The sequence below is a fragment of the Halictus rubicundus genome, chromosome 5, assembly GCF_050948215.1.
Source record: "Halictus rubicundus isolate RS-2024b chromosome 5, iyHalRubi1_principal, whole genome shotgun sequence".
Classification (NCBI taxonomy): domain Eukaryota; kingdom Metazoa; phylum Arthropoda; class Insecta; order Hymenoptera; family Halictidae; genus Halictus; species Halictus rubicundus.
In genome coordinates this window covers 15,374,600-15,399,151 of record NC_135153.1, presented here as the reverse complement: position 1 = coordinate 15,399,151, position 24,552 = coordinate 15,374,600, and the positions used below count along the sequence as shown (strand labels likewise).

Sequence of the window (24,552 nt, the reverse complement as noted above, 5' to 3'; positions counted from 1 at the left end):
GTGCTGGAAGAAACAAGGTGACCTTTAAATCCCTGTAGAGAGTCCTTAGGGGCCCGGTCTTCGTAGATTCGCGATAAGGTAGAGTGACTACATTACCGTCAAAAAATGGTTTTACGTGCCTCAAGTTTTCGTCCTTATACAATAATATTTTGTCGCCGGTAAAGGGCTCATTCGAAGGAGGAAGGTTCGATCTAGCGCGCGCTGGTCAGGAGCTGCCGAGATTATGCAGATATTTATATGCAAAAATTATTATTATGCAAAAATTGACGATGTGCATGCCGTGGAATCCAAGCATTTTTATGCCATTGGATGAGTTTTCTGGATGAAATCGAGAGCAGCGCGCACTAGAAAATATCTCCAGCTACAAATCGAGCTATATTTTGTCTCGATTCTCTGCGAAATAAAGCCAAAAACTTGAAGCACGTTTCCGGAGTCAGAATTCATAATATCGAGAATACAGAGCAAACAAATGTGACAAGTTTAGTCACAGACTTAAGACCCGTCGGATCAAGACCAAGACGGATCTTAACTCTGTGTCTGAAGTTTGTGAATGGAAATTATTAATTCAAAAGTCACGTGACTATCCCGGGCCCTTAGGTTGCGATTTTTTTGGTCCTTGTCCCGGTAGTGAGGCTCCATTTCTGTTGAAGATGTAACAATAACGAGTCAGACTCTATCGAGACCCTAACCTGGGTCTATGAAATCTACCCATTTGTTTCAACAATTGTATGTTTCTGTTATTAATGCTGAAGCAGTGGAGTCACCGCAGACAGTAAAAATAGATGTATATGCAGTGATTTCTCTATATATGTCGCCAAGGCCTGGATGATAAACGTCGCGGAATTATCCCCACTACCACTCCTCGGCGTCCGAGGCTTCTAGAGCTCCGTGGCCCCTCTCAGGATATACCCTGCGGAAGGAGGGGAGGTAATTCCGCGACGTTTATCATCCAGGCCTTAGCGACATATATAGAGAAATTCCTGAATCCACGGACTACCAACGACCACAGAAAGGTAACAGTCGTCGGAAAGAAAGAGTTAAATACAAATAAAGAAGAATTAGCATAATCAACCTTTCAATTACAAAGAGTGGTTTGCACTGTTCATTTCTCCTTTCTAAAAAACTGGTTTATCGCTCGATAGTAATTGATAGAAGGAAGGGAGTTGAGCTTGAGCCACTGTTTTCCATTGGTGGAAGATTAAAAAGCGCCAGGGATCGGATAGCATAGGTTTTCCATAGGTTCGAGCACCGAACCGCTTGTTTACGGACAAAAGTTCCTCTCTGATGACACACTAGATTGACATACGCCGGCCATAATGGGCCGCGGATAGCCGATGCCGGCAACAGAACACAGAACTATGTACCAACCGCAATTACAAGTGATTACACGTCGCGGGAGGAAATGTGCGCGCGGCACGGCATGCGCATGTGTCATAAACGCGACTAACGTGCCAATTTGTATCTATTGTTAATTAGCTCGCTAACAGCGAGTTATCCGGCGGGAACAGCCGCGGGGGAGTTACGGCTGGAGCTGGCGAGAGAGAGAGAGAGAGAGAGAGAGAGAGAGAGAGAGAGAGAGAGAGAGAGAGAGAGAGAGAGAGAGAGAGCGTAAATTGCGTTACGTCAATGTTTCTATTTCAGCCTGTGTTTCGGCTGCTCTCACGTATTAATTTTACAACGACAAATGTATGAATAGCATTTTTAATCGATTTCAAAATATTGCTAGGAGGGTATTTTATCCGTACAATTTACGTGGTGATTCATAAAGTGCAAATTTTTCAGGTAGATGCTGACCATAAGATACATTTTCAACACCGAAGTAGATTGTTTTTTTTTTTTTTTGTTAATAAGCAATGTGCAAGAAAAATTGTCATAGCGATAAAAAGAGAATTATAGAGGCAATTTTATGAGCGCTTTTTTTATCAGCGATCTACTTATAAGTACATAAAGATCCAAAGTACTATTCCAGACTGTGGTGTAAAAATTAAATACGATCAGATTTTTAAGATTGCTCGGTAGGAATTAACTCGACGGACTTAATGCCGGACACGATTATTTTACTAAATAACTGAAACGTAACGCGAAAGATTTAACGCGTGGAAAGAGCGATGGAAAAATTTATGGGGGCAAAGACTCCGATGGAACTAACGAGTATCACAAATTAAAGGAAACAGTGAAAAGAGCACTGGCGTTAAAAACTATTCGATATTAAATCTACCAGATGCCGCCGCCAATGAAACTGTATTTGTAATTGTTTATAGATTAACGACGATGATTCTACTCATGTTCGAGTTGCCATGAATAGAATCGTGAGTTTGTCTAGGTACATATGTTCGGATACTTGAAGTCCAACATATTTTGAAAACGAAAAATAAAAAATGAAATATCCAGATTTAAAAATATCAAAAATTAAATGAATATAAAATATCTCTAGAATATTTCTATAGAATATTTCAACCGATATTTAATGTTTCATAATTTTGTTTTTAATTCAGTAATTACTCATAAAACGGAGCCAACACACAAACAGTAATAGCAATTATTTTCGTCAGTAGAATGTATTTCGAGAGTATGCGAATAATCAACAAATTCCTGGAGAAAGGTTCACGAATTAATTTTCACAGCTGGAAGAAAGTGCTTCTCCAATAATAGCCGAGTATGAACACTTTTTAAAAAATCAAGGTGGCCAGTAGAAAGCCGGCAACCTCGAAGCAGTGAGTTCCGACTTCCGGTTCACCCCTTGCAGTTATGCGAAAAACGGAGAGAGAGAGAGAGAGAGAGAGAGAGAGAGAGAGAGAGAGAGAGAGAGAAGGAGGGATTGAAGGGCCGCGACACCGAGGCCCGAAACGAAATATAAATTTCTACATACGTATGCTTTATTAGAGTTCCTGTCTAAGGATAACAGTCTAGCGGGCAGAGGGTCCGTTTCGTTGCGTAATGAGAGATTTTATCGCGGTTACAGGGATAGGGCGGGGCAACCGCACTCATGCATTATCACCCCACTTCTGTCTGACGGATTACTTTATACGGTCACTGTATATCCACGTACACGCACACACACACACACACACACATGTACACACGTTCCCGGTGTGTAGGTGCACGGGCGAACCTCTCCGCGCGTGCACACGCGTATATCTCGGGCGTCGAGCACTAAAGAGCGCTTGCGAAACTACTCTCTTCCTCGGCTGTTGCTCGTCGCCCCGATAAAAACCGGCCACGGCGTCTGGCCTGGCGCTATCAGATCCAAGGGAATGCCCTGGCTACGATTCCGAACTACTCCTCGATTTGTCGTTCACGGTTCACCACGAAATTATGCCAACCGATCGCTCCTTGCCACGAGAATCCTGTGAAACTACTGGGTTCCGAGGATGGAGCGATCATCGTCGCCTGAGGCCACGAAAGAAAGGCCCCGTTCAGACACAACCTGGTAAAACGTTCCGAACGCTTGTCCCCTAAATGCAGAATGCAACACAAACCATAATTTACAGACCAACGATCATCCGGAATGTCGGACACTCTCGAATCGTTTACCGATTTTTACATGTTACACGATAATTACGAGTATAAAGTTTCTACGGCGTTGTCTGATTATTTTAACTATGTAGCCTTAATGTGCATAGTTGAAAGCATTTAAGTGCATTTTTACAGAATTTTTGCACGCACCAATCGTGAGGAAAAAACAATGGCAATAATGGTACTAATGCTTCTTAGAGATCACATCAATCTTCCCCGGGTTCACTGTGGTTCTACTAATTTTTCTTGACTTAAAAAATCGTCCTACGACTTCTATCTTTTTACCATATCTTCCTCGATGTTCGAGCATAATCTCTACAAAAATTCGCTCGAACAAAACCAATATATCCGGAGTAGCATAACATCGATTCAGAGCCGACAGATTAATTCGATCGGATAGTAACGAACAGGATATTTTCACTTAATAAAATTTAATGAAAAAAATATTTCTACATCAAGGAGGGTCCAAGGGTCACGTCCGGATCGATGCCGCTAAAATTTGACAGCCTAAACAATTCTGGCGAGAGAGCAGTTTCCGATCGAAATCAAGGTGGCCATGCTGGTTCCCGGGCGCGGCGCGCGACAAATTTTTCCTCGGGCTTTTGTCGAACCCGCGGCGATTAGGTTCGCGGGGCAGGGCGGTATGATCGATCACCGGTTTTTTTTTTCGGATGCCGGCCCGACGAACGCGTCGCTTCGCTAGCGACACAGGCGGCTAATCGGCCGCGGCTGTGCGAAAGCACGGGAGCATGATGCGAAAGCACGAGAGCTCGGTCCGAGATTCCTGCCGAGTCAAACGGCTATGAAAGATTAAGCAGCCCGGGCACGCGCACTAATATACTTGTTCCTCGCGGGCGCCGATTGTGTCGCGGAAACGAATGGCCTCCACGATAAGCGAGACGAAGTGCATTTCGTCGGGTTCCGTGGTACGGTCTCTCCGACGCGACGCGCCGCGCCGGTGGGTTTTTCGATTCGTCCGGGCCTTTCTGAAAAACCGGCGATCCGCGCCACGGTTTTTGCCGAACCCCGAAGCACCGTAATCCCTTATCCCGGCCAATTATCGCGTACTCTTCCTCCCCACGCGAACCAATTACCCGCTGCGGCGTTCCCTCGCGCCCTGACCTTTCGCTGCCGCACCGACGCCATACTCTTCTGCCTGTTATTTATCCTTGGTGCGGACCTAGGGCCGCCTTCGACGGTTTAATTGCGCGGGAACCGATCCGGTTGACATCCAAACCGTTCCGGTTTTCTTGGGAGAAACATCCAGATCTATATTTTTTGGGCCTGCCATTTTTTCCTTTCGGAGCATGCGAAAATTCTGAAAAAATTTGCTCAAATACTTTCAAGTGTGTGCTTTAAGCCTGTATAATTCAAATATTCAAACAGAGCTGTGAAAACTTTGTATTCGCAATTATTGTGGAACATAGCAGCGGAGGTCCTAGTGAAACTTGGAAGACCTTACAGTGTCACTATTTTTTTTTTCAACATCGGAGCATGCGAAAAATCTGCCAAATTTTGTTGAAATACTTTCAAGTATACAGTTCAAGCCTGTATAATTCAAATATTTGAACAGAGCTATGGAAACTTTGTAATCGCAATTATTGTGGAATATAACAGCGAAGGACCTACTGAAGCAAGGAAGACCTTACAGTGCCACTATTTTTTTTTTCAACATTCGACCATGCGAAAAATCTGCAAAAATTTGTTGAAATACTTTCAACTATGTAGTTTAAGCCTATATAATTCAAATATTCAAATAGAGCTGTGAAAACTTTGTAATCGCAATTATTGTGGAATATAACAGCGAAGGACCTACTGAAGCAAGGAAGACCTTACAGTGCCACTATTTTTTTTTTCAACATTCCACCATGCGAAAAATCTGCAAAAATTTGTTGAAATACTTTCAAGTATGTAGTTTAAGCCTATATAATTCAAATATTCAAACAGAGCTATGGAAACTTTGTAATCGCAATTATTGTGGAATATAACAGCGAAGGACCTACTGAAGCAAGGAAGACCTTACAGTGCCACTATTTTTTTCAACATTGGAGCATGCGAAAAATCTGAAAAAATTTGTTGAAACAATTTCGAGTACGTAGTTGAAGCCTATACAATTCAAATATGCAAACAGACTTGAGAAAACTGTGTATTCGCAACTACAGTGAAATATAGCAGCGAAGACCCTACTGAAGCATGGAACACTCAATGTCACAATTTTTTTCTCACAATTGGAGCGCGTAAAAATTCTGTAAAAATTCAGTAAAATATTTCCAATTATCCACTTCAAGCCTAAAAATTTCGAGACCGCCGAACAACCTGCAAAAGAAGATATCGAACAATTTCTCTCAGCATTACCATTCGGAAATGTTCGGGGCGCTTTCTAGTACACTCGTCGAAAATTACACTAATAGGCTTCCGGGGCGGGTAAATCGTTAATTAGGCCAATTGTCAGGCAGCTGAGCAACGATATTTAGACGTCGGCTCCGTCCAAATAATGACTCCCATCAGCATCGTAGCCTATTCAGTTCCCCCGGCTTCGATGACTTGCGTTTCACCGGCTCGGTCCCGGGGCCGGCTAAGTGAATGGTTAAGTAAATGATTATCTCCTTGAGCGTATAATCGATCGATGATTAATGGGATCGGCGTGGTCGGATGAGGCCCCAATTAGAAAGCGTCCCCGGTGATCATCGGGACGATACGCGTGCCGGTTGCTTGATTGTTTCTCGATCCACGGTGGCCCAGGTATTCCGGCGTTTGTGGGCGCGGTGAAGACGATTCTTAATTTCGCCTGTCGGTTTTGCTCGGATCAAAACGGTTTTACCGTTACCGGCCCGTTCGCTGCCAAATTAACGGGCACGCCGGCAGACAGCGTTAAACAAACTGCCATAACTGCCAGTCACCCTGTGTCACAACTGGGGTAACAAAGCGCCTGATCTGCTTTCACGCTGTTTGTCTTCTCCATTGCGGTCTTTGGCCGCACATCATTCCTGTTTGCTATTGTAATCTGCTGGCGGACGATGGCAGCCGTCTTTTGGAAGTGCGTTAACGTTGTTATTGTTTGACCACATTTCTGGGTGTTTACCAAAGTCACCTTGGGATATTAGTAAAATGCCTTGTAGTTAATGCGTTTGCTAGCAGCGGTTATTTTAATGCTTATTTTTCTTGATCGGATGTTTTGTTTATTAAGCTCTTTGTGGACGGGGATTTTCTAAAAAACGGGACATTTTCTTTAGAGACCTTACATCTTAAATGATAGTAAAAATTAATCGCCATCCAAATCCCATTCCTATATCCCCTATTCTCTTCACTTTATTATGTCATAGCGTCCATATTAGTGCAAACCCTATCGTATTTACGTTGATTACGACAAAATTTTTGGCACCTCAATTTTAGCTTCCCCCTCGATTCATAGTCTTTTGAAAGGCCAAATACAGCCCGTACGTTCCTCATAAAGTCTGAAAATAACTTAACCGAAGAAACCACTGTTTGGTTTGAGAGAAAAGTATAATATCGAGGTATAGCACGACGAGAGACTCCGGCTCTAAAGCGTTTGGATCGTTAACCTGCCCTTGGTTAGCACCTGTAGCCTGCTTCCGAATTATAGACGCTATCTTCGGGATCTCCAGTTGGTACTTTGCATAATCTTCCGGCCGGGGGATACCAGTTTTGACGAGAAAAATGAAAAATTCGGCAAATGAAATTCACGGAACTCGCGGGAACGCAGGATAATTATTTTTTAAGACGGCTATTCATCGGCCCCAATTCATCGACACTAATTCGTTACATAGAAAACTGTAACTTTGTTCAAAACATCGCGTCCATTTTTTAGTATGCGTTTTGCGAGACTTTATGAAAGACTTTGCAGTAACGATACAGCAGCTAACGATCCAAGATCCTATCCTGCTAATTAACACTAGCTTTACGGAGCACTAAAAGTGATTATTTTACATGACGTTGTAAAAATAGCAAGAAGGTGCTGCCCAAATTTTTAGCCATTTTTTTTTTTAATAACTTGTACTCAAAGAAATAAATTTTGTTGAATAATTCCTCATGGATGTATCTTTAGAATCTTGCTAATTGTAAATTAAAAATACTAGGACTCGCTATTTTGACGGACATAAATAAAAAAAAAATAACACGAACTAGAAACTTTAACATTTAATCCTTGTTACAAGATGATTCTTACAATCATTGCTAAAAAGAATGGACGTATTCAATCCTTTAAAGATTGACCTTTTGAAGATTGTTCTTGCAGTCGCTGAAAAGAGGCAGCCAAAAATTGCTAGAAAATAATTAATGTACTCAATCGTTTAACTCGTTTCAATATCTCTTGCACGTCGAAGACGCGAAATTTTTCTTCCGCTAATAAATTGTTCTGGTAACAGTAAATGGACTACGATTGGCTGCGGACTGGTCCGGTTCTAGTCCGCTGACGGATCAGCGTGAGGTGGTTCGGAGATGTTGCATTTTACGGTCGAAACTCGTTCTATCGAGCGTTTTTACCTGCGCCCACGGTTACGCACAGATTTGTGCACACAACAATCATGGGAGGCAGGTTCGCCATCGCTCTGTTTCGCGCATTCCGATTGGCCTTCGTCCGCTTTTCATTCCGTCGCTTCCGGCCTGTCCCTCGGCCTCCTCGCAAACTGACCTTGCGGGAGGAAACAATTATTATTGCCGATCTCACGGGTGCATCGCGATACCTGAACCTCCTCTCTTGTTCACGGTGCCACGGATAGGCCTGTGGGCAAGGCCCGATCCGTATCTTCGCCGACAGTTTTTCCTTTTTTTGTTCTCCGGCTGTTGCTGCATTATTTCGTGCAATTTCCGTGACACTTGCGCGCGCACAACACCTTTCTTCCGGTGACACAGATATGTACACGCGGAGGCCCCAGTCGCGCGCGATTTCTGCGACTTCTCGTGGGAGTCCATAAATCTTTCGAAAAAAAACGGCTATCTGCTCGATCGTTCGTTTTATTTTTTTTTTTTTTCGGGTAAATCTTCGCCGTCGGAAGCGTCTTATCGTTCGCACATAAATAACCGGCGGAAAAATCACTTGCACGTAAACTCCGTTCTGGTCAATAACGAGCGCGATTCCAGACGGGAATTAATTGCTAATTAATCGGCACGAGGTTACCTTTGTGGCGAAAATGCACGTTGAAAGCTGGACGCTTTGTGCTCCGGTCTTGACAATTCGATTCCCCGAGTGACTGCTTTTATATTTGTCCAGTCGCTTCGAGGGGATAGCATTTCATCGCTCATACTTTAATCATAAAGTAGCAATCATATAGTCACATTTTATTTAACCCTTGTGTCGAACTTGGGGTATCTATTTTCGATTTTTTTTGTAAATTTGTTGCATTGACAGGTATTCTTATTGACAAGTGGGAGAATTGTCGTCACTTGTAATAAATCATGTGTAAGTACCTAATTTTAATAGAATTTAATTCGGTCTCTACTTCCCTGGACAATTACAAATGAAATTTACATTTGAGGCGCACAAACCTGAAGCTGAAACTACGAAGTACACCACAATGTTAACGAGCGTCTTACAATTAGTCAATTTTCTATTCACAGTGAATTCTCGATATATGTCAACAACACGGGTCATGCCAGCGTCGTGTATCGCCCAGGAGACATACCCGAGTTATGTTTACACTCCTCAAGGCCTCTCGAGCTTCGCAGTCCCTCTCGAGGTATACCCCGCGGTAGTGGGGATAATTCCGCGACGTTTGTCATCCAGGCCTTGGCGACATATATAGAGAAATTACTGTTAAGGGTTAAGGGACGAACGACAGACCTTGTAAAATCGATAAATAAATAATAAAATAATTAAATTTAAATTAATAAATTAATATAAAATAATAAAAAATAAAAATTGACCTGTTTCCTTGATGGTCGAGCGATTCCCCGAAGCAAGACCGATGTTTGGTCGTTTCCCTGATCGGATGAGCACCGGCCGGAAGCGAAGAAGTCATCGATTGGGGAAACATTAGCCACGGTCGTTAGGCGAGCGCCGGGGTTAGGGTATGAGCCCGGGCGATGGCCATTGAAAATCGAATTGTCGTGACGGTAAATAAAGCAGATGCTGCCCGGAGGTTCCCTGTTCTTTTCTGTGTATCCTGCGGTACGCCGTTATCCCGACGGCCATCCTAATGGGGTACTGTCCCAGAGGGTCGCGTGGCAGAACGCGGCCGCTCCACGACATTGCGTGCGACTATTTACGAGTGAACAACCTCCGTCTTGCTCATCCTTCCTGCACGCGTCGTTCGAGCCCGAGTTCCTTCTTTCAAACGATCCTGGTTCGGCCACCAATCGGGACCCGCGATCTTCCTTCCTGCTCGACGCAACCTGTTACCACCCTTCCACGTGGACCCTACCACCCTTCCAACACGGAATTAGCAAGGATTTTGCAGCGCTGTGCAAAGGTAGATTGTGCAAACATCGTTCTTTGAATTTTACCATTTACTTCGGGGACCATTCGATAAAAAAGATTTTATGAAAAATTGAACCTGTCCAAATTCCTACGTGGATGTGTCCATTCTCCAACGTTTTCTTGTCGTGAATAAAGATGGCGGCCCCAGAGCGCCGTCGTCCTCTGCAAGCCTCCAAGGTCAACCCTCCGAGGACATTTTCGTGTGTTGAGAAAAATTGAATGTGCTGATCTTTTATGAATTAGGTGCATGTTCTGTGCAACTAGCGATTGCCCTAGTGAACCTGTTGGGACAAGCAGATAACCGGGACCATTCGATAAAAAAGATTTCATTGAAAATTGAACCTGTCCAAATTCCGACGTGGATGTGTCCATTCTCCAACGTTTTCTTGTCGTGAATAAAGATGGCGGCCCCAGAGCGCCGTCGTCCTCTGCAAGCCTCCAAGGTCAACCCTCCGAGGACATTTTCGTGTGTTGAGAAAAATTGAATGTGCTGATCTTTTATGAATTAGGTGCATGTTCTGTGCAACTAGCGATTGCCCTAGTGAACCTGTTGGGACAAGCAGATAACCGGGACCATTCGATAAAAAAGATTTCATTGAAAATTGAACCTGTCCAAATTCCTACGTGGATGTGTCCATTCTCCAACGTTTTCTTGTCGTGAATAAAGATGGCGGCCCCAGAGCGCCGTCGTCCTCTGCAAGCCTCCAAGGTCAACCCTCCGAGGACATTTTCGTGTGTTGAGAAAAATTGAATGTGCTGATCTTTTATGAATTAGGTGCATGTTCTGTGCAACTAGCGATTGCCCTAGTGAACCTGTTGGGACAAGCAGATAACCGGGACCATTCGATAAAACGGCCGCATAAAACTGTGTTGAGAGGTATTTTATGGGTCGAGAGCGTCTCCCATGGCGCTACTATCAATACCAGTCGTCTGTCCACCGTATCGAAGGGAGTCGGGCCCAAGAGGATTACACATGCAGGTGTAGAGGGCCGTTGATATTTCGAAATGGGCTTTAAACCGGCTTAATAGATCCTCTTAAGAATACCTGGGGGCGGGATCGACGCGTTCCTCCGACGACTCCTCCGATGGAAACTGGCCCCGAAGGGTCGCGTGGCGCACGCGTGCTTGACAGAGAGTATTGCGTGCCGGTTTTTATGAGCGGCCGTCGGCGTAGTCGCGCATCTTTCATGCACGCATCGATGCCCTTCGACGCTAAATGCTCCTCGAGAGGTTGTTCACTTTCGAAACGCATCGTGCCGGGGCCTCCTCTCTTCTTCTTCTTCTTCGGGGCCCCCTATCCCCGAGGAGAGCCGAGAGGAGTGCTCTCGCAGGTGGTCTTGTTCTTATTCGTTAGGGCGCTGCCACTCGGTGATACCGAGGCGCTTTCACTTCGCCTCGGCCTGGAACTCCTGAAAATATCGTATTTTATCCGGCCGCGATCGGTTTCTTCGTGTAAATGATACGAAAATCGTGTACCTCGCCCGATCCCGCCGATCTCTGCGTGCGCATCGCAAGATGCGTTTCACCTGGGCGCGTGTGCGCGCCCGCGCGCGCGCGAACCCACCACTACCATTTGTTTGCACTTGATCTTGAAACGCAGCGCGGACTGCTCCAGCGCGATTAGGCTATCCGCCGCGGAGGAATCTTTATCTGCTTCTGCAAATAAATTCTGTGCCTTCTTCAACACTGTCCTCACGGACCACCAAAAGTGACTATTTTAAGTTACTTTATAAAAATAATAAGAATGTGCTGCCCAAATTTTTAGCCATTTTTTCTTTAATAACATATACCGAAAGAAGTAAATTTTTTGAATAATTCCTCATGAATGTATCCTTAGAATCTTAATAATTGTCAATTAAAAATATTAGTACCCGCCACTGTGACGGGTCCCGTACACCTAGTGTCAAAGTGCTATTTAGCTACTTACTACAGTGGTTTCTCGATATATGTCAACAACACGGGTCTCACCAGCGACATATATCGTCCAGGAGATACTATTCTTCTTTCATCCTCGGCGTCCGAGACCTCTCGATTTTCGTGGCCCCTCATAGGTCACACCGCACGGTAGTGAGGGTAGTACTGCGACTTTTATCGGCCAAGTATTTGCGACATATATCGCGAAATGACTGTATTTTTACTGTGACTAATCTAGAAGAGAAAAACGAATCTCCGTCTGCAGAAATTTCATACAGCACGTAGTTCCAGAAGGAATTTTTCCTACTGTAGGATGGATTGTTAAGAAATTGTTGCAAACAGTTTTTGCTGTTCCGACTATTTTTGAAGCCGTTTTTCTCTGTCAAAGTGTCACTTCTCTTGTATCGGGGGATCGACAGTGAATTCATTTCAAGCGATAAGAATCTTATCATGGTCCCGCTGCTCCCATTCGTCGAATCCTTGGAAACATGCGGTCCGAACAACGGAACAGTGCGAAACGGAAACAGATTACTGGAGAACTTTCGAGGAGATCCTGCAATACGTGACAGGATGTGAGCGACACTTCCTCTTAAGCCCTATAATAATCCGTCGATCTGTTACACCTGCCTTCCTTTCTGCTAAATACGCAACATAATGGCTAATATGCGGGAGCAGCGTCGTTAAACAATAATTACTATCGCTCCAATAACGTGACATGATCGTTCTTCGTTTACATACTATCCTAGACGTTTCATCTTGTATCTACAAAAACGACGCTAAACATTCACAATAATCTACATGGTTATTACTACCAGGCTATAAGCGTGATAAAATAAATTAACAGTCTGCTATTAATAGTTTGTAGTGATTATATCATACTCTCTGGAGTCTATAAAATTCAAGAAGAATTACTAGGTGAGACAGAAACTAGAGGAAACATAAAATGAATTTAATAAAGAGCTAGTAAAATTATCAAGAGCACTTCCTTGCGATTGATGCAGACAATTTTCATCTTGCACAAAGATCCACAGACTAGTGACGAATATTAATTAGTAAATTTCAGTTTAAGTAATAAAATATTGAATGCTACATTTTTTGTCTTAATGTTTACACCCCCAGCAGTCTGTGAAATTGGAGAAAATAGATAGTAAATTTTAATTTAAAAGAACAGCATATTCACTGCTAAATATTGTTATTTATTTACAATGTTACAGTCATTACAGTCCAGTTTCAAGAGAATAAAAGTAGTAAAAGTGCAAAATAAAAAATTGTCTGTATTAATTACAAAATACAGCAGCTACATAGACATATATTTCTTTTCTGAATAATGTTATAGAATTAAAATCTACATAACAATATTTTTCAAGTCCACCGATGAATATTGGCTAGTCAGCTGGATTTCACAAAAATGCAAGTGCCACGATCGTCGCGTTAGACATAGCAGTTCGCCAACGAACAAATATCTGCAATTATACCGCGCCGGCTACCGCAACAACGTAGACTCGCACGGTATAATAATTTTTCAATTTTTTGGCGCGGTCGCCGGCGCCATGCCAGTTAGCCGGATCATTTAATGACAGGTTTGCGAGCACGCGTGACGCCCGGAATTTCTGTTGCAGTGGTGATGCACAAAGACAAAGAGGAGAACTCGCACCACGACACACACTACAGGGCGAGGGAGTTGGCCGCGTTCGCAGCTTACGATCATCATCATCTCGACGGCGAAATGTTCCTTCAGGTGAGTGGCTCGGGGGGCGATCAATCATCGGTCTTCCTCTGGAAGCGCGAAAACGTGAAACCGAAGTGTGCGCGTATACGCCGCTTGTTCGCAAAACAAATCCTCGCGGAGAACGGCAACAGCAATCGCGAACTGCGCCGGGGAAATCATTAACCACGTCATCAGCGTCTCGTTCATCATTTAAGGGCGGTGAACACTGGCCGAACACACGGTTGCCCCTTGGAATAATCGGTTACGTCACTTTCTCTCTCTCTCTCTTTCTCTTCTGGCGAGCCCGAAACGGAATTAGAGCGCGTTTTTATCGGCGTGTCCGTTCATCTAACGACTCCGTACACTTGCCCGTGGTTCGTGATGGATCGATGGCCGAACGAGTGGGTGGCCGGACAGATGGGAGATGAATGAACCGTTGCGAAGGGATGTTATATCGAATTCCTAATTTCCGGGAATCGAATTCGACTGTTCCCGCGTTCATGCGAATTTCATACGGAATTAACGTCCAGTCTGATAGCCGTGGACCCGGGAGAATTTGGGTCGAATCTTGTTCGGGAAACTGCTAAGTGATTAGGGGATGATGTCTGATGTAAATTTGTGTTTTGCACCCCTGAGTTGGACTGTCCTTGCGTCCATTGGGCTCTGATGTGAAATGAACGTTGAGTCTGATGCACATGATTGAGTTGAGAGAATTTTGTTTGGATCTTGTTTGGTAAATTTGTGCTAAATAATTTAAGGGATGATATCTGATGTATCTAATGTGAAGTGGACGTTGAGTCTGATGCACATGATTGAGTAGAGAGACTTTTGTTTGGATCTTGTTTGGTAAATTTGTGCTAAATAATTTAAGGGATGATATCTGATGTATCTAATGTGAAGTGGACGTTGAGTCTGATGCACATGATTGAGTAGAGAGACTTTTGTTTGGATCTTGTTTGGTAAATTTGTGCTAAATAATTTAAGGGATGATATCTGATGTATCTAATGTGAAGTGGACGTTGAGTCTGATGCACATGATTGAGTAGAGAGACTTTTGTTTGGATCTTGTTTGGTAAATTTGTGCTAAATAGTTTAAGGGATGATATTTGATGTAAATTTATATTTTGCACCCCTGAATTGGACTGTTCCTGCGTCCATTCGAGTCTGATGTGAAGTGGACGTTGAGTCTGATGCACATAATTGAGTCGAGGGAATTTTGTTTGGTTGTACTGAATAATTTAAGGGATGATGTCTGATGTAACTTTCTATTTTGCAACCCCGAGTTGGACTGTTCTTGCGTCCATTCGAGTCTGATGTGAGATGAACGTTGAGACTGGAAAATGCTTGTCCAAGTCAATTGTATGAAACCAAAGCTAGAAAACCTAGTACAATGATTTCTCTATATATGTCGCGAAAGTCTGGACGATAAGCGTCGCGGAATTATCCCCACTGCCGCGAGGTATACTCCGCGAGGGGCCACGAAGCTGGAGAGGAGTGTAAACATAACATGGCTCAGGATGTCTCCCGGACGATACGCGACCCTGGCAAGACCCGTGTTGTGGACATATATCGAGAATTCGCTGTATTACCTCTTCCAATCAGCCAGAAAAGTCAAAATTCATAGAAAAATGTCCTTAAATGCTTCTAATGATTTTTTAGAGTTTCGTATTCGACTTTTCCATTTTTGTCATAAATGTATAAAATTCGAGGTCCATTTATTCCCATTAATCACCATCCCTATAATGCTCTCTCATCACTACCAAACGCAAACAGCATGAATCGAAGGGGAGGTTCCATCCTCGAAGAGCAACGCTCCCCAGGTCCAACCCCAATTCCCTTGACCGTGAACCAGTGATCCTCCCGATCATCAATTGGGCCCCGATCGCAACAAGACGATCTACGGAACAAGATAGAAAAAGAAAAGGGGAGAGTATAATCGAGGATCGGGTCGAAATTAAATCATCGCTCGCGAGAGGAAGAGACAGGAAGAGTCGAAGGAGAGCGAGAGCGGGGGGGAGAGGGGAGGAGAGATATCCGGCTGATGAACCGGCTATGAAACCGAGGCGTACGAGGTGTCTATTCCTCCAAAGTATGGAAGGGTATATACACGGATTAATGGCGGTGTATCATGCGAGGCTATTACGTTCCCTTTCCTGCGTTTTAGCCGCACACACCGGGTGAAACAGAGCGAGGGGTTGAGACCGATATAGACTGGAGGGAGGGGGATGGTTCTCCAGGTGAAACAGGGGGATGGGGAACGGTGTAACCGGCGGGGGGGGGGTTGTAAGGGGGAGTCACGGTGTAACGAGGATGGGGTGGGGGATGGATAAGCGATACGAAACGGTGTCCGCGATTCCATGCGATCGAACGATTCCTGCCAGCATCTATAACGGCCGGTTATTAATTGCACGCTCGTTAATTGCGTTACGTAGCTCGTGCCGCGAGCTGATTCCCGGATGGGACGCTCTGACAGCCTGCTGGCCGCCATTTTGTACTCCTCCGAACTAGGATTCGCTTTTCCGCAATTCACGTTAACTTGACCCGCATATGTGATTACGAAAATGGAGTAAGTCAAACAAAAAAAGTGGGAGTAGTGGTCTTCTTTTTTCGAGATATTTAGACTTTTGGTAAAAAAATATTTTACCAAAACGCCCGAGGAAACTAATTCTTCCAGAAGTCAGCCATCTTGAGCGTTGTTGTTTTTAATATGTTATTTTCGAAAGCTTTTATACGAGGACACGAAACTGAACCGTGGTAGCGAGGAATAGACCGAATATCACTCGAATGTGATTTTAGGTTAGGAAATTATTTTTCAGGAAGGTTGACTACTCTGCAACTAGGACACATTTACCTCATTCCGTTGCGAATAATTATACTGTACATTAAATGTCATTCTTCTAGGAAGCTCTCTGAGGGTTCCCGTTTTAATAGTTTCGTACAGGGAACTCGTAAAAAAAGTATTTAATTAATTACGTTCGTGTTAGGCAGCGGTGTAAGCTCGGTTTTCATACATCGTGCTTTTAATTGCTTCCGAGGCCTTGTTCTTCTGGCGGTCAACAGTGGTTTGTACAAACGTTGTGCTTTTAATTTAGATACCAATTTAAGTGGGAAATCCAAGTAGTTGTTGGACTATATGTTCAACACGACGACAGATGGCGCTGGGGTCGCGCGTCTCTGATGGTTGCCGTTGTTTCGGCGTCCAGTTCTTCTTCCTGCCTTCGCATATAAACATTAATATAAATGTTCTTAACCTCTTATTTTTCTACAAATATTCTTTGTCATTTGGGTTTTGTTTTTCTTTATAAATTTTTGCTCTAACCTCTGGTTGGTTACCATCCGAGTTTTTCACTCCCTAACAATATTGTACTTTCCAGTTAACCATATGAATTCCTCTCTGTATATATTAGACCATTTTATTGTTAATAATTGTTATAATTGAAAAAATTATTCACACTTGCAGTAATCCTTTTTGTCGTTATTCACACTGTTTCTCTTTCACTCTTCCGCTCTCATATGAATATCATATAAAATAAAATTAACCTCTCACAACAATTTCCTAGAAGAGCAAGAATATGTTCATATATATTTGAATATATTTCGACTTGAATGAAAGGCCTAACAATGAAACGCTAAGGCCTAACATTAAAATCTTCGTCAGGTGCCTAGCTACCCAGTAAACAATTTGCTTTGAATTTTGCACCAAAATTTGTCTCCAAATTCCTATCCATAGGTTTCCGCATTAGGGTCGGTATTTCAGTGCAAAGTCTGCAGCCAAAATTCCATGTCAAATTGAAGCCAAATCTTGGCTCCGTTCAGCTTCGTTATAGAGGGCAGGTCGGTCGGACTAAGAGGGAACCTAACCTTGATCTGAAAGTAAATGTCGGGCAAAATCGGACTATAATACATTTATACACACATTTTATTTTTTATAACACATTTTACGGCGCTTTGTCTTTCACGGCACATTGTGGTGCCTACACACCACTTTTGCGAACAAGGTTACGTCCGCTCTTAGTGCGACGGACCTGTCCTCTATAACGAGAGCCGAACTAAGCCAAGGTTTGGCTCCAATTTGGCATGGAATTTGGCTTGCAAACTTTGCACTCAATTAGCGATCCATCTGTCTCCAAATTTGACTAGGAATTTGTCGACAATTTTTGGTGCCAAATTCATAATTCTGCTCCAAGCCGGGTTTGGTACCAAATGGGCAAGTCTTTTGCTCGCAAAGTGTGGTGCAAACATTGCGCTAAATTTGGTTGAAACAGCATTTGGCTAACTGGGTAAATATTACTCGTTTAACACGTTCGTCGCCGCGTCACCCATATGTGGGTGACGGAATTGCAGGTTTTAAAATGAATTTTTACGTTGATGTATTCATTGTACTGAACTTGATTAGGATCTGTAACATGCAAGAAAGTTGGGGGATCACTCAGTATGATACATTTAATTTTTCGCAATTTTTATTTCATCAAATAACTTACTTTGATTTTATGGAATTTTTGGGGTTTCTAGTTGGGCGTTCAAAGTGTTAATTATGCCGAAGCGTCAAGACTGAAGCGGTCGAAAATCGAACACGAAGAGTACAATAATCCTTGGTCGAAGAAGACTGCGGGCGAAACCGGCGGTAAAAATCAAGCGGTGATAAATCGTCCCCCCAATTAACCAAGGGCCGTCGTCTTAAACGACACCGGGGCACAACGATAATGAATCCGGCGAAGTATACCGCGCGACAGCGAGTGCGCACACCGGCGAAGTACGAAACAGAATCCGATAAAGGTTTCGTTCGCGGGGGCACCTTCAATAATTCCAAGCGCGGCTCGGCCTGCCGCGCGGCAGGGGTAGCAGGGGATTAACCGTTCGTCGGGGACTCGTATTTTCTATAATTCGCGGAGTTCCTTGAACCTGTCCTTCCGAGGACTTCCCTCGGCCTCCTACGCCTTCGTTCCCTCTCGCCGTTCTCTGCTCCCCCGTCCCATCCCCACCGGCCGGGAATATCCACCTCCCTCTGCTCCGACGCGATGGCCACGTTATACGGCGTTTTGCCGATCCTCGTAAAGTTCACGAAGCCCGACAGTAAATCCGGTTTATGACAAGCCGACCGCCACCACCAGGCACTCTCGAAATTACGGCGGAGCGATCGAATTTTTCTACACCGCGACAGGGTCGGACGCCACCCTTCAAGGATCCAAGGATTTTTCGACCGTCGTTTCCACGAGAACATCCGGTTAGGATTTAGGTCTCGTCGCATCGACCATCAGAAATTATCGCAACCGTTCCAAGAAAGTACCCTGAATTTTTCTGTAATTTTGCGTTCTTTGTGCAAACGGAAAATCTGCTCGTCGGCGACCTCGTGACCTAACCCTTCACTCGTCACGAAGATTTCGTTACTAATTTCCTTTAAACCAGAATAAAATTACGCAATAACAAGAAACCACTGAAAATTTTCTATCTCAACTGTAACAAATTGGAGTGAAATATTCAGTACAGAAAATTTCCTGCCTGTCACACACACGGTGGACAAATGTAGCCGAGTATTTTCCAGAAAACCTTTCTCGGCGACTCTCGAGGATCTATTTCGGAAAGAATGAGCGCCGCGTTTTCATAGCTCGAGCGCACCGAATGCATCGATAAGCGGCCGTCCCGGTTGGTGGTACGGGCAGCGTCGGCCGATTAATAAATCATTGTTCTTAATGGGGTTACATAGTTGATTTTCGAGAGGCTCGGAAACGTCGGAGGAAGAAAGAAGTTTGTAGATTCGGCGTCCGCGCCGACAGATTTACAGTTTCCCCGGCGGGGATGCAATTCCCCGGACGGAGGAGCGCGGCGAGAGTGTTGGAAAACGCGCAGTAACTGTCTCGCGCTAGGAAACCTTTACAGGAGTAATGTATCCGCATACCGTTGAGAAAATCGTAAGTATTAAACCAGGAAAGTATCTCCTCGCACGCTATCTAGCTAAGAAACACCGGCGATCGCTATCTGCGAAATTGCTTTAAATATTCCGGCGGAGGACTCCGTTTCGTTTGCGTTCCTTGTCCCACCTTGTCGTTATAACGTCCTCCCGTACAATTCTCCGATGCGGCTTCCGGAACAATGGGCAGGATCTGGAACGTTTTCTGTCCCTCCCGAACTGAGGAACACCGCAATCATTGGGAGAATTTTTGGGTTTCACTTTTCAGGGCTTCAATGTGTAATTAATTTGTCCTCCTTTTCGAGGTTATGTCTGTCAAGCCTATTTTGAGGTTATGCTCATCGAGAATTAACCCTTTGCACTCGAAGCTATTTTAACTTCAAAACGAAATATTTCTACCCACCTAGAATATTGCCCTTCTATATAATTTTTTTCATGTTATACATAAGAAAATGGTGCAATTTACTAGCACAACACCGAAATGTTTAGTAATTTATTCAATACAAATAAATTTAATAGTGTAAAAAATATTTTGAATAATGATATAGCAATTTTTAGTGGTGCCTTACAGTCACCATTCGAGCCCTAAGGGTTAATATTCTTTAGATTTTCCTTTAATCGTTCCTTGGAGATTTCAGTTTTTCTTATGCCCGTGTATAGGTGTTTTTATTGTATAGGGTGGACAAATTGAATATTTTTGCACAAAACCTCCACTTGTGAATTAAAAAGTGCTTCATTTGAACTTCGGGTATCACTGCGTCTATTGACCCTTAGTACTCGACTAAAAATTGCTATAAAATATTTCCTGCGTTGTTGAGATTTACATTTAATAAGCTACGAAACGTCCAAGTTGGTAAATATTAATGACTGAATCGTGTCAGTTTGCATAAAATGAAAAAATGGAAGTATTCCGGAAGAGATGTTTATTTTTGCAAAGATTTAGTACCGTTGGAGGCAGAGGAAATTTGTTAGCGTTTCCACAGTAATGTCCACGGCCGATTCACCCGCCGAACAATGCGATATCGAGCCGAGGGTTCGCCCGATCGTTTTATCTTTGCGAACACGGCCGTATCAGCATTAATCAGCCGGGTCCCGTCCTGGAACAGGTTGAAATCGCTGAGATAAACTAATAAAACACACGGCGGGCTCGCCCCGCGCCGCCGCCGACCAACGGGGATTTTTCAATCGGCGAGAAGAACATACTTTTGCCAATCCATTTCTGCCATCTCTTGCAAATTATCACCCCGAGCAAAACGCACGATACGCGCGCGCCCCCCGTCGCGAGGAGCGCGCCTCTCAGCTTTCCTTTATGAAACTCGAACATACTTTTCTTGACACCGCGAACAGTGAATGATGCGACTGCGAAACGGCGAAAAAAAAGGAGAATAAACAGAAAAAAGAAAACCGAAAAACGGGCACCGTCGCGTCGTCGGCCTCGTTTTTTATTCGCCTTTTCCGTCCCTCTTTCGGCGCTGATTAATGAAATCGATGAGTCTACCACGGGACGATATCCGATATTCGATCCTCCCGCGAGCATCATGGATCCACCGGGAACCTAGATATATTATACTCTTTGGCTCTCGCGCCTCCGATTTAATATCTACTTTTATTTTAGAGACGCGGTTTCTTGTTTATTATCCTAGCGAAATGATTTCGGATCTTTCTGCGGTATTTAAACGGGAGCCGGACGAGTACGTTTTTATTTAGCATACTTCTTTCATATGTTCTCGATTTTGTTTGTTGTTGTCTACATATTTTATGGACGCCTTTCATTCGGTTCCATTCTTGTACGTTTTCAATTCTATTTATATTTTGTACTGTTTATAGACGGTTTTTATTCCACAACAAGTATCTGCAATTTATTATTTGTATTTAATATGTTTCAACTCTTGGTTGCACTCCTTTGCACGTTTTGTGAACCTCGCAGTTATGAATTGCACGCCCAATATGACTCTATGACACTGCAATGACAATAAAAATTCAGTACTCGTGAATTTCTTTTACCATCATTAGGAAACAATCCCCAATCTTATTTTCATTTTCAACATTTTGTAGCCGTTTTCTATTAGATTCTATATTCGTGTACACTTAGGTTTCATTTTTATTCCACATATTTAATAGTTATTTTCTACGGGGTTACATTTTTACATATTTCACATGTATATCCAATATTATGAGCATTTTATATATCCGATCTTTTTAGAAGATCTAGTTGTACTTCCTCTTTGCACATGAAAGGACATCTGTTTAACGATATCGTGCTGAGGAGAGCGCAGTAACAATAATAATTAAGCAAATATTTATGAAATTTTCTGCAGCACCTGATCCGAGACGAAGAGCTGAATGTCGAAATGAGTTGTTTAATTGAAAAATCGAACCGGTGCGTTTGCCAACGACGGATTTAATTGAGGACATGTGGTCTAGCCCAAGCGATGGCGGCGCGTCCGCGACAGATCAATCGGTTCGCCGTCCGCGTAAGCGGCTCGTACGATCTACAATTCCCGGGGATCGAGGTATCCAGACAACGATCGGCAACCTGTCCATTAGCTCCGTTATCGACACACCGAAAATTGATCGAGACTTCTCCGGAGGCGGTTTCCAGGCTGGTAGCGGGATCGAGGCGATTTTTAGCCGGGGTTCGGTACAAATCACGCCTCTCGGTGACGTATCGCCGCGAAAGCAGCCATTTTGCTCTCATATTTTTTATTTAATAGCCAGCAGGCTATCGTGTATCGCATTAATACGCCAGCCACACCGCAGTAGCGGTAAAAGAGGGTCGTGGTCAGGAACAACCCCCGCCACCGGTAACCCGTAATCATAACCGAGCTATTTTTCTTCCCGCTGCCTCTCTCGCTATATAGCTGCTCAACTATACTTACACGGCACAGGTTCCAGCGAACTTCGAATTGCCGCCTACATCCCGGGGATCCTTGCCCAGGACGATGGTGCCCCCAGACTCGCACGATCGAAACCTTTCCCTTCGCCGACTGTCAACGGAGTCATTCGCGATCGGGACCTGCTGACAGCCTAATCGGGCACCTCGAACGACGACGGCTTCACTCTCTTTTAAATGTCAACGCCCGATTTGCCCTACGATTTTTTACTATTGATTTCCTTTTAATTAGTTAGTTATTTAATTGGCTTCTTGAAATCACTGTCCAGATTTATTGAACTGCTTCTTGGTACAGCTGTCAAGATGTTCGTCGAAAAGAACATTCTTTAATTGTCTTTTGAGGAGTACAGTGACTTCTCTATATATGTCGCCAAGGCCTGGATGATAAACGTCGCGGAATTATCCCCACTACCACGGGGAGGTGCCACGAAGATCGAGAGACCTCGGACGCCGAGGAGCGTAAACATAACTCGGCTCGAGTATGTCTTCTGGACTGTTGTTGACATATATCGAGAATTCACTGTGCTGTTATCTGACAGAATAAAATTATTGGACTGTTTCTCTTTTAATATTATACAGCTACAGTTTACTAATTCGTTTAATATGTTGAAAATATAAATTCTTATATTTCTTAACTGTTACAACATTAATTTCAACTATATAATAATTTAAAAAAAACTCTGTTTCTAAAACAGCTATTATTTTATATTAGCAGAAATCAAACCTGCTCAAAACAGATTTTGATCGAACAAACGATTTTCAACACAGTCGTTTCCCCGTACAGAAAATCCCGTGTTTCCACAATTTTTTCCCAAGCGACATAGTAATTCCCGAGAAGGTTGTCAGTCATCTACCGGCCGCTTTAATCGCTTATATAAGAAGCCCCCGGTGTTTTATATAACCGAGCATCTAATCTAAATAAACATATGCGAATTCAGTTCGGCCGTGGCTCAGCAAAATCGCCGGGCAGTTAGACGATTTTCAATAAAAGAATTGCCTCGGTTGTCGGTCTGACGAGATAATAGCGTTTCCAGTTCTGCGCACGTACCGCTTTCGTTTGTTCCTCCGGATCGTTTTCGATGTGCGAGGGGAAGAGCGGGATACACGTGTCCGATATACGTACCGGTTGTTTGAAGACGACGCTCGTTCGTCGTCTCGGCAGGATCTCGAACCCCGAAGCACGTCGATCGCTGCTCGTACGAAGGATTTCTCGTGACGAACCGAGTTGAACGACGGGAAAACAGTCAGGACGAAGTTGAGCAATCAACCAGGAGGCAGAAGGGGCAGACATGCAAGCATCAGCAACAAGTAAGAGCTTGAAGCGTGCAGATCTCCGCGCAAGACGGCCAGACACTCCGTTCGACGCTGGAAAAATTAAACGATTCGAGATCGAGCGGCGGCAGCATCGATTGATACTGGTTCGATCGTTGTGCTGCACCTTCTAGGACAAAATAAGGTCATCGGTAAACTACTGAATAAAAATCACATTCATTTCCGGCTACAGAAGCCACTAAAATATTTTTATATTTAAGGACAAGGGCTTGTGTTAGTTTGGACAGTGTTAGTTTGGATTTGAATCCTTTGTTTGATGAATTAAAAATTGGATTCAAAGAATATTGAAGGTTTGTCCAGATGTTGAAGTTGTTGCATTGATCACAGGTAGTATGGTTGTTTAAAGACGTAAAATGGCTAGGGCATGGTGCTAGAACGTTGTCAAATAATTTCTGAGGTCACAAGCAGTGTCGCCAGATTCAGACTTGTCTCACACTATACTCTTCCCCTTCTTCCCCTTCCTTCTCACCCCCACCCTTTTGCGACGGCCCGGTCACGTGACGTGCTTGGTCTCTGTCGTTCCCGTGTCACAATGTCACGTGACTAATCCGGTACCGGCAGGGAGGGGGTAAGTGTATTCCCCTCAATTCGAGTCAATTCCCCTTCACCTTTACTTGGAAGCAGTTGGCTTGAATGTTTACGGTGACAAAATTGCGATATAAAAATTGTCACGTGTGACACTTATTTATTCCCTGATACTTTTCATTCCAACTTTAATTTTCCCAATTTCAGCATAAAATTTCAAGTAAGTAAATTCTTCTCTTCTCGGAAGAGATTCTAAACGCAACGAATTGCAACGGTGTCCAAGAGGGGATGTAACACGTCTCTAAGCAACAATGTGTATT

General features: G+C 43.7%; 1 protein-coding gene across 2 annotated transcripts in view; it reads left to right on the top strand.

Moving 5' to 3' along the window:
• The window catches only part of Ss (aryl hydrocarbon receptor spineless), a 192,953-nt gene that overhangs the window by 134,144 nt on the left and 34,257 nt on the right, over positions 1-24,552 (top strand). For both annotated transcript variants that reach the window (XM_076788538.1, XM_076788537.1), the window contains exon 3: positions 13,486-13,604. In XM_076788538.1, coding sequence (XP_076644653.1) covers positions 13,486-13,604 — 119 coding nt within the window. The remainder of the gene's footprint in view (positions 1-13,485; positions 13,605-24,552) is intronic.